Source organism: Plasmodium reichenowi, chromosome 5 (assembly GCF_001601855.1).
Source record: "Plasmodium reichenowi strain SY57 chromosome 5, whole genome shotgun sequence".
NCBI lineage: Eukaryota > Apicomplexa > Aconoidasida > Haemosporida > Plasmodiidae > Plasmodium > Plasmodium reichenowi.
The window spans coordinates 132,741-145,293 of record NC_033650.1 but is presented as its reverse complement, the minus strand read 5'-3'; the positions used below and the strand labels follow the sequence as shown (position 1 = coordinate 145,293).

The following is a 12,553-nucleotide window of genomic DNA, read 5'->3' as shown; positions in this document are numbered from 1 at the left end:
TTTTTTAAAAAAAAAAAAAAAAAAAAAAAAAAAAAAAGCTAGGTAAAATTCATATATACATAAATATCAATATAACATTAAATATATTATACACATATAATATAATATTATATTATATATTATATTATAAGATGATGAATGTTTTTTGCTTAAAAATGTATCAGCACTTTCTATTAATAATTTCATAACCATACTCCTGATATTCCTTGCGAGTTACAAAAAAAGAATTAAAATTTTTGAAAGAAGCAAGAATACTTCCACCTTTCCAAGAAGAATATTGTTTATCAGATTTTCCCGAATTTAAAATATGAACATTTGGAAGGTTCGTATTATTTTGATTTATATTAAGTTCATTAAATTCTTTTTCAAATCGTTGATTAAAGTTATTTAATAAAGTAGATGATCCAGTTATAATAACATTGTTTATTAAACCATCTCTATATTTTATTGAATTTAAATTTTTTAATAAATGAAACAAGGTTTGTGGGGTGCCTTGAAAATTGTCTTCTTTTGTAAATAAATTATTTAAATGATGATTTAATTTATTTGAATTTTGTAACAAGGATGGTGTGAAAAATATTTCAGGAGCTATATTATTAAATTTAGTAATATTAATATTTTGTCCATCAGGCAAAATATAAATACCTATATTTTCATTAAAATTCATATTTTTTGCATCATAAATTTTTTTTTCATTATCTGCTACTTCACATAAATAAATTTTTAAGTCTTTTAATGGGAGATATTTTGCTATATTATGATAATCTGGATGAATATTTTCTTTGTTATAATTTTTATAATGTTCATAATATGGACAACAATATTGTGTATTATATTTTCCTAATAATTCTTCTAAAAAATAATCTATAGTATTTCCTCCTATATTATAAATTTTATAATTTTTATTATCGATGGTTCCGTCGTTACATAATGAAAAATCTGTATAACAAGATCCAACATCAACAACAGAGCAAACATTTTTATTATAAGAAAAACCACTTAATATAGCTTTGGGATTAAAATAAATAGCGGGTACTTTATATTTTTCAAATAATAATTCAGCTACTTTTACTTTTATTTCTTTATTTCTCATATTAGGTATAGAGAATAAATAAGAAAAAAATTCGATATTTTCATTAAATCCACAACTAATGTTATTATATTTATTTAACATATTTTTTATATTATTAACATCCACCATGTTATTTTCTATCGTGTCCAAATCAAAATGGTTATTTTCAATTCCCCATAATTGAAGAGGACTTAAATGATCATCATGTGTACAATCGGGATTATTACTATCATTATTATTTATATTATTATGATTAACCTTTATATTATCATTATTATTATTATTATCATCATTATTATTATTATTATTATTATTATTATTATCATTATCATTATTATTATCATCATTTGTAATCTCACCATAGTCCTCATTATCAACAAATTCACTTCCTAGACTTGTTTGCTTATACAACTTATTACCTACAAAATTTTTTACCCTTCTTTCAAATAAATTGGTAACGTACCTATCCCCTCTAACATTCATGCAAAAAATTTTTTCAAATACATCTTCATTAATATTAAAATTATTCTTATTATCAAGATATAAACAAGGTTTTATACAAGTGTTTTCTAAACCTTCTAGATAAAATAAAGGATAAATTAAATTATGTTGATAAAATTCGTCTTTTGTACATAAACACTTTTTATACACTTCCTCTTTTATTTTTCTATCTAAATCTAAGGGCATGCCAACATTTGAACTAAACACATTTGTAGGATTCTCATCTCCCGCATAACCAACTTTTGTATTTTCAAATCCTAAATCGATAACAATACTTAATATGTCGTTGTATGTATCCATTTATAGATTTAATATGTATATAATAATAAAATGGATTAAATATATTCACTCCTTTCACACAACAAAAATATATATATATATATATATATAATATATTTTTAAATATTATATATGCTTTATAATATACAAGGCGGGGATATCAAATATACAAATAAAAATAATCATATCAAATTATATTAAAATGAGGAGAATTAAAACAAAAAAAATATAATATAATATATACATATATATATATATATATATATTTATATGTTTAATGAAACGTGTATGGGAAGGAAAAAAAAAATTTTTTTAACACATTCTTCAAATTATTTACACGATCATATTATATTATATATATATATAAGTACATATATACATTTTTATAATTAACAAAATTGCTGAAACTTCTTCATCTTGTTATTTTACGTAGACATTTTTTTTGAAAAATCCCTTCATTATTATACCAATATTATTATAATATCAGCAAAAAAAAAAAAAAAAAAAAAAAGTGACAATTAAAAAATAGTAGATTTACATATTTTGTTGTAAAAAGTCTGTTACTTATTTTACACTTTAGAAATTTTTACTTTTTCAAATTAACATTCGGTTCAAAATAATTATGTACATTTTTTATTTTTTTTTTATGAAAAAAGTATGAGTAATTTACTTAAAAATTAATTATGTAATACTCCCTAAATATTAAAGAATTTTTTTTTTTTTTTTTTTTTACATAAAGTTATAAATGTATATATTATTATATATTATATTTTATTTTTGTGTTCTTTTGTTGTTTGCAACATATCAAAATTTTAAATCTTATATAAAATGTTAATTGTGAAAAAAATAGGGGAATTTCCTATTTTTTACTACTTGAAAAAAAAAAAGAAAGGAAAACCATATATTCATAAAAAATTTACGTATAGAATATATATTATATATAAATAATACAATATATATATATATATATATATATATATATATAATATATTTACATATTCGATATAGAAGAATAAAACAAAAAAATATAATATATATATAATATATATATATATATATATATATAATATATTATATAGTGTTTTATATTAAATCAATTTTTTACTTTAATAAAATATATTATATTAAAAATTTAATGTTTAATGTTAAATATAATTAAAATATTATATATATATATATATATATATATATATATAATATTTTATATTTATGATGGGTACACAAAATTTTACCCATTTTGTGAAATACTTTAAAAAAAATAAAATAAGATAAAATAAAATAAAATAAAATGGTACATATTTTTCCTTTTATCTCTTTTGATAAAAATAAGAAAAAATATATAAAATATATATCCGTTAAAAAAAAAAAATATATTATATATATATTATATATATATATATATATATATATATATATTTTATATATCTCTTGTGTTAACTAATCATTTATGTACCTGCAGGATGATATTATTCAGGGGCTTAAATATAAATAGTTTATCATTTAATTTAAAGATGACATGGAATTTATTTATGTTATATATCCCTTCTTGTGTAAAAATGAGATTAAAATATAATTTTTTCTTTTGATATTTTTTTAATCTTTTTATATATCTTTGAACTAATCCAGTGTATATATATCCATTTAATGTAACATATTTGTTCATAAATAATTGCTTATTATACATGTTTCGATAATTTCCTGTTTCCATCATTACTTTTGTCTTATCCTTTTGCTTTTCCTTCCCCCTTTTGTTTTCCATTTGGATATCTTGTATTTCTTCTTTTTCTTCTTTTTCTTCTTCCTTTTCGTTCTCTTGGTCTATTCCTTCTTGTTGTTGTGTATCTTTATACCCTTTGTTGCTTCTCATTATTGGTATTAAAGAATTGGTATCATCATAATTATGTGTATAATACGTATTATATTTTATAACATTATAGATTTTTTTTTTCTTTCGTTTTTCTTTAAAAAATGTGTCATCAAATGATCTATTATTTTGTATAAACGAATCGTTAATTAATTGATCATGTTTATTCTTTTCTTTCGACGAATTTCTTTTGAGTATTGGAATTTTATCCCAAGATGAAAACATATCATCACCATGTATAAAGATCTTATCCTTTCCAAAAAAAAACAAGTTGCTATTATTTGGTACTAACATGTCACTATTTTTTAATAATGTACTACTTCTATTATTTGATGATATAAAACTTTTTTGTAACATGGATATTTCAAAATTCTTTTTATATCTAAATCTAGCTGTTATAAAATTATAATTAAACAAATCAATTTGTTGCGTAATATTCCTTTGTATATGATATATATCATCTTTGATTTTTTTATTATATGAGAAGGAAGAAATATTTGTTGTTTTATTATCTTCATGTTGGTTTTGTTCATCTGTATATATATCCTTTATAACATCATGGTTATAAAGGTATGTATTATTTTTTATTATTTCCTTCGGATTATCAGGAAAAAATAATATATCCTTATTTTTTTCATTTTGATTATATATAATATGATCTCTTTTTAACATATCATTATATTGTATGGATTCCTCATTATAAGGTGTAACATTGTTCTTACCATAAATTATATGGGTATCATTATAATTTGTATTATCTTTATATATTGTTACATTTCTTGTAAAAGACTGATTCATATTATCATCACATACATCACATACATCATATGCATCTTTTATGGATATATTACTATCTTCTTGCTCGTGTGTATTTAATATAGATAAATTCACCAATTCATTATTATCGTCGATCCGATTTTCTATAAAAGACAATGTATGCATTGCATCAATTTCATCGGCATGTATATAACATTCCTTTAAATCTATATCTGTATTATTTTGTATATTTATACAAATTTGTACTTTTTTTTCTTTTTCATTATTCATATATATATCCGTTTCTATATTTTCCATAGAAAATTTTATTATATCATTAGAAAACTTCATGTCTTTCTGTAAAATCCCACTTCTTATATTTTCATCTTCTTTCAATGACCATTCAAGGAATAGATAACACGTACACATATTTTGTAAATCAAATCTTTGTGTATAAAATAGATATGTTGATTTTGCATTTTTCTTTATATATAAAGAATTATTATTTTGGAAATAAAAATTATATAATTTCCTATTATAATAATAACACATGATACTACTACTACTATCATCACCATCATGTTCATCATCCTTTTTACATATACATTCAAAAATATGTACATCTTCTTTTTTTTTTTTTTTTTTTTTTTTTTCTTCTTCATTTGTTTTTACATACATATTTAACAATTTCTCATTTAACACATAATGTAGATATATATTCCTAATATATATATCTCTCTTACATATATTTTTAAAAGACAAATATATATAATTATATTTATCATTATGAATAATACTTAATGGTGAATATATTTTTAATCTTATTAAAGGGATTATATTCATTAATCTCATAAAAAGATAACATCCTTCTTTTTTCTCACTAAGGATATCTAAATAATTCGAAGAATTCTTATTTTCTTTGTTCATTTGTTCATCGTTTTTTTTACAAAACATAGTTATCATACATTTATGTAAACCTGCATATGTTGTATTAACTTGGAAATATAAAGAAAAGGTATCTTCTTTTTTTATATCACCATTAATTATTATGTGTTGAATATTTTTATGTTTAAATTTTTGTTTAAACACATTTATATCTTTATCAACATTTTCGTTCCTATAGAGTTCATTATGAATAGAAAGTTCTTTTTGCATTCTGACCTTATGTATTGTATTTTTTTTTTCTTCACCATCCCAACGACTATCACCATTATTGTCATTATTATTGTCATTATTATTGTCATTATTATTGTCATTATTATTGTCATTATTATTGTCATTATTATTGTCATTATTATTGTCATTATTATTGTTATTATTATTGTTATCAGTATTGTTATTATTATTCTTATTATTATTGTCATGATTATTGTTATTATTATTGTTTATCCTTTCAAAATTCTTTTTTTCATTACACAATACATATTCTTGTGGTCCCCCCTCAACTGTATTATGCACTATCCTATAACACATAAATAAGTTACACGGAGTTATACATAAACCCATGTAATTTATATCACTATCTGAATAGTTTGTAATCTTAAATATGGTTTGAACATACTCACCCTCAAATAGTTCTATCATATCTATCTCATAATTATTTACAGTAATTTTGTTTTCATCTTCATTTATTTCACCCTTCATAAGTTTCTTCGATTCATTCTTATTTAGATACATATTCACAAACTCAAAAGAAAACTTATAACATTTTTCATAAACATATAATAATAACCTTTGATCAATATCATAATAGGACATTTTTTTTAAACTCTTTTTTTCAAGCATACCTATATTATTAGACCAGGTATATTTATTCATTTCTTTTTTCAAAAGTTTCATATTTTCTTTCTTCTGAATATTATCTTCACAGTTGTATATCTCGTCATATTTTAGTGCATGCATTTTATTAAATTTTTTGTGCATTTTTCTAAACCCATGGATGTAGAAGCTTTGGTAAATCTTCACTAGCCCGAAAAGATGCCACGTCACACCTAATAAAATAAATCAAACAAAATAAATATAAATATAAATATAAATATAAATATATATATATATATATATATATATATATAAATATATTTATATATATCTATTCACACATATATATATATATATATATATATATAAATATATTTATATATATCTATTCACACATATATATATATTTATATATATCTATTCACACATATATATGTTTATATATATCTATTCATATATATTTTTTCTTTTACCCGATATAAAGAGCAATCCTTTCTTTTGAGGCTTTATATATAACGTACACATCCTTGCTTGGCGAGGCTCCAAGATAAATATTTTCTTTTCAACCAAAATATCTTTATTCACCCCTTGATTGTAATAGTAAGCACATATATGTGTACCCTGACACTCTATCTTTGTATATAAAGGATTAATCAACTGAAAGGAAACAAATATATACTCTCCTTTAGATATATATTGTATATATTGAGTATTTATTTTGATTTCTTCGTTATTAATACTTTTTTGGTATATATCTTTGATTTGTGTATTATTAGTAATCTCTAAACAATTTATCATTTTGTTTTTCAACTCTTTTATGTATTTCTTAAATTCATTCCTATCCTTTTCATTTATATATGGAGTATATAAATTCAATGATTTTATATATCTTAAAGTATTTTCAGATTCTTCTTTACTATCCTTTTTTATATTATAATCATTATTCATTTCATATATATCATAAGAGTTGTGTTTCTTATCATTATTCCTATTTATATAATTCTCCTCTTTTTCATTATTTTCCATTTCTTGTCTATCCACAAATTCTTCATATGTTATATCTGTTGCCTCATTATATACATTATTGATGAACTTTTTATACATAATGTACATATAATTAAATTCATGTAAAAGGGACGAACTCACATGAGATATATTTCTGGTCAGAATATGATACATATCATTCAAAGTTGTATCATAGTTTTTCATTTTATAAATATTACTTTCATAAATATGAAAAAAATTAATATCACGATTTTTATCATTATTATATATATTTGTTTTGGAAATATATACAGAATTAACAAATAAACTTTCAGAATTCCTTAAATTAATAAAAGGGATTCTTAAATTTAATGGTTTTATAATATCTTCTGTATTATCATCGCTAAAATAATTTATTCTATTCATTTTTTTTTTCTGTTGATTATTGTTTTGACTTGATGACTCGTTATGATTGTTTGTTGGGTTGTTCATATGACTTGGCACATCACTATTATTATTACAATTGCTATTACTATTATTATTATTATTATTATTATTATTATTATTATTATTATTATTATTGCTATTACTATTATTACTATCATTATTATTATTATTTATTTGACCATCACTATTATCACTATTGGTATGTTTCTTTTTAGTACTTTTCAAAAAATTGTTTAAAAGTTTGTCTACATATATTTTATATACATAAGCAAACTCCCTTATAAAATTGACCTCTTTATCTACAGATGTTGTATATATATCTATTTGTTTGTTTAGGATATAAGACTTTTCATAATTACTTGTGATGGAATTAAGAATACATATGTAATGATTTAATGCCTCATAATATAAATTAATACTAAACGCTTGACGAGCCATCATAAAATGTAAATGTTCATAAATATGTTTCATAAATACTTTCTGTTCATATTTTTTTAATACATTTGAATAACAAAATAAAGCTAACCTTTTAAAACCACACTTATTAAATGTATGACCAGCTAATGTCATTTCAAATAAATATTTTCGATACTTATAATTTTTATTTTTTACAAACATTATATTATTATTATTATTATTATTTTGTGCCATTATACTTAATTTATTATTTATATTCTCTATATTTATATTTTCATGTCTATCATCCTTTTTATTTTTTGTTTGTTTATTATTTGGATACTTTTCGTTTATATTATTTTCATCTATTATTATTTCATTATTTATTTTATTATTACTATAAGTTTGTATAATATCTATATCTTTCTTCTTATCATTATTTTCCATATTATTACAAATATCATTCGTATGAAAATCCTTATTATTTCTTATAGTAGACATATTTTCATAACTCATCAAATTGGTACTTACATTTTTATTATCCTTCATCAGAGATATTATATTATTATTATCATCAGATTTCATTTGATTAATATTGTTATCTTTATTATTTAATGTATTTACTTCTTCATTTATTTGTTCTTTCCTTTTTTTTTTTTTGTTTTTTTTCATATTGTCTGTTAAATAATAATGCACATTTTTATTTACCATGTTCGTTATTATCTTATTATAAGTATTTAAATTTTTAATGAACTCGTTAAAATTATACGACTGATCAATTTTTTCCTTTTTATAACTATATGTAATCTGTTCAAGTAACAATCCAGATCTTATGTTATTGTTTTGAATAAAGTATTTTGATAGTTTCATATTTTCTGTTGCTAACTTTTCTTCTACATAAGAAAAATCTACATTAGCATTTATCAATATATTTATAGATGATGATTCATTATGTTCATCATAAATCAGTGATAAATAATAATTTAATATACAACATATAAACATATTATTTAAATAATAACATTTATGATACATTTGGTAACTCAAATCTAAATAATATAATGAATCTTTTTTATTTACATTATCCATATGATAAATACATAAACTAATCAATTCATATATACTACCTAAATAAAAATACATCTTATCATGTTTAAATTCGTTTATACATATTTTTAAAACGTTATATGATAATTCAAATTCATTTAAAATAAAATAAATATCACTCAATGTTTTATAAAACCATTCTAAGGATTCCTTGTGGTAATTTTTCCCTTCTACTAAATTTTTTGTACTACATGATGAATTATTACTAGCTACTCGTCTAAAAAATTGAAATGATGAATCTCTTCTACCAAATAATTTTAAACCTGATTCCTTATTTGATACATTAAAAAGGGATGATTCATTAAGGTTGTTTTGAATATTTTTCTCATATTTTTCATCCTTTTTATCATCTTCTTCAATTAAATGATCATCACGCTCATCCAAACCATCCTTCGCGTCATCCACAACAAAAACATCAGCTCCCTTTACACTCTCATCATTCTTATTATCACTAGGAGATACCAACACATTTTGTGCTACGTTCATTAAAACGTTACTTGTTTGCTCAGCAACAAATGTTGCTGCGTCAGAGGAAGTGAAGTTCAATTTTGTTTTTCTCCACATAAATTTCAACTGATTTTTTAAACTTTTTTTATTACTTAAAATCAAATTATTGATATCATTAGTTAACATACTAATATATGGTATTACACAAGTTTTTATAAAATTATGAATAAACATTTTTAGAGATATAATATCAATATAATCTAAACAACAACAAAAATATATTCCATCAATATATAAAGGCATTTTCTTACTAATACATAATATTTTATCTGACATTATATATTCATAAATGCTATTCATATCAGTACAAATATCCTTTTTTATTTTCATACTTTCTTCAATATCATTAATATTTCTGGCAACCTTTATACCATCATCCAAAAAAAATTCGCTAAAATGGATACTTAAATGATTCATATATAACTTTTGGATATTATTTAAATGGTGTACATGATTGACATATTTTTTGTTTTTTTTATGTATTCTTCTTTTCTGATTTTTATCAGAAGAAGTCAGGATTTCTTCTTTTTTTCCCATCGTTCGTTCATCATAATTGTTATCATAATTGTCATCATAACTGTCATCATTATTAACATCATTATTTTCATCATTATTAACATCATTATTAACATCATTATTATCATCATTATTATCATCATTATTATCATCATTATTATTATTATATGAATAAACCATTTTATTAGTGATATGCTTGTTTTGGTTATATGATTCTTCTTGTTCATCATGATATAATTTATTGTTTAAAAAATTATTATTTTTTAATTCATATGTAATCGAACTCTGAAAATTATTATCAGTTCCACTTTCAAAAGAGTGATCCTTTGAATTTTTGTTCAAATTTTCACTCATGTCATTTTTCATATTATCATGATGATATATTTTTCTTTTGACTTCCTGGTTTTTATTTCTTCCATTACGTTCATATTTTTCATAGGCTTTCAAAAATCGATGTGCTTTAATTATTAACAAATGACACTTATAATTTAAAAAAGTTGATTGTATATTTACAAATAATTTCTGAACATCTGTTTCTATATCGTCATCATGGTTATTTGAAATATGAAGAAGAATAATACACTTGGGTATATTAGCGTTCATATAAGCGTTATTTCTTTTTATATTATTTTTAATCATTGATTTATATAGATCAATAACATTATGATCCCTTGTACTACATATATAAACAATACCTAAAGGAGTACATGACGAATTATTAAACAAATGTGTATAGGTCCACGATGTTTTAAAATATGTATTAAACCAAGGTAAAGAAAATGCATTATATTTTTGGATATTATTATTCATATATCTATTTTTACATATTTGTTTATCTATATCATCCTTATCATTTCCGTCTCTATTTGTTATATAATCATAACTAGAAGATTGAGAAAGGACATTACCACTTTTATTATTATATGTATTGTTATTATATGTATTGTTATTACATGTATTATTATCATATTGATAATATTTCCTTTTTTCGATATTTTCTTTGTATTGCTCTCTTTTATTCTGTTCAATATTTTTTACTATATCTTTTTTGATATCATTATGTAGTACAGTTGAATTAGCACATATATATTCAAAGTACTTTTTATTTAAAGAAATGTTGTCTTTCTCATTTTTTTTAAAATATGCATGAAGATTTTGTTCATTATATATATCAGAATATTCTGGCTCATTATATGAAATAGTATCAATCAAAATTTTATCAAGATATTCTAACTTGACATCTTCATATTCATTTGCATTTATAAATCGTATTTTAATATTTTTATTTTCAAGTACCTTTTCATTTAAAGTATTATTTTTATTTAAATAATTTATATTTATGCTTGCGTTCAATTTCAGGTCGATTTTCTCATTGTCATCATTTATAAATGAATCACAAAGACCAAATGGTTGAAACAAATCATTTACACTTATACCAAGGAAAAATGATATTTCCCTTTTTACAATTTTACTACTATCAATTAAAATGGTAGATAGATAAATATCATTTATAATATTTCTAATTTCTTCTTCAATATAACTAGCCATCTCTGAGAAATGGATACTAATTTTTTGTAAATATATATATATATATATATATATATATATATATATATATATGTATATATATTTATATATTTATTTATTTATACACAAAAAGTTATAAGGTGTTTATTAAAAAAGGTTATGAACGAGTAATGATAATTTTCAAAATTGGCTGTTTCATTTTTTTTTTTTTTTTTTTTTTTTTTAAACAAAAAAAATTATGAACAAATCATAAATATATTATTATATAAAAATGTTATTATTTGGCTAATTCTATTTTATTATATATATATTTACTTAAGCACAACTGAACAAAGTATACAAAAAAATGAGGAAAATTAAAAAAAAATATATATTACACATATATATATATATATATATATATATATATTTCTAATTATTATAATATACATATTTCCCCTTCTTTCATGCAAAATAAAAGTGTGACAATATATATAATATGTAACATATATTATTACATATGAATTAAAAAAAAAATAATATATATTAAATATATATTATATATTATATATATATTCATTATATATAATAAAAAAAAGGAAAGCAAAAAAACAATTTCAAATGTATATTATTAATAAAGAGAAAAATATAAAAATAAAAATACAAACAAGTGATACTGTTTATAAATGGTTGATTTATTTTGATACACCAATAAGGAAAATAATATTATAAAAACAATGAAGATATAATAATATTGACATTTCGTATTATCATTACACAAAAAAAAAAAAGAAAAAAAAATTTAATAAAAAGAACACATACTTATAATTCTTAAATATATATATATATATATATATATA

General features: G+C 20.5%; 2 protein-coding genes across 2 annotated transcripts; both read right to left on the bottom strand.

Moving 5' to 3' along the window:
• Window positions 1-160: 160 nt before the first annotated feature.
• PRSY57_0504400 (actin-like protein, putative) lies at window positions 161-1,873 on the bottom strand (the record flags this gene model as incomplete). Its single annotated transcript, XM_012906116.2, has 1 exon — window positions 161-1,873. The coding sequence occupies one exon, from the start codon at window positions 1,871-1,873 to the stop codon at window positions 161-163; it is 1,713 nt and encodes a 570-aa protein (XP_012761570.2).
• Window positions 1,874-3,293: 1,420 nt separating this feature from the next.
• PRSY57_0504300 (trafficking protein particle complex subunit 8, putative) lies at window positions 3,294-11,735 on the bottom strand (the record flags this gene model as incomplete). The annotated part of the gene is made up of 2 exons (XM_012906115.2): window positions 3,294-6,463; window positions 6,704-11,735. The coding sequence occupies 2 exons, from the start codon at window positions 11,733-11,735 to the stop codon at window positions 3,294-3,296; spliced, it is 8,202 nt and encodes a 2,733-aa protein (XP_012761569.2).
• Window positions 11,736-12,553: the final 818 nt, after the last annotated feature.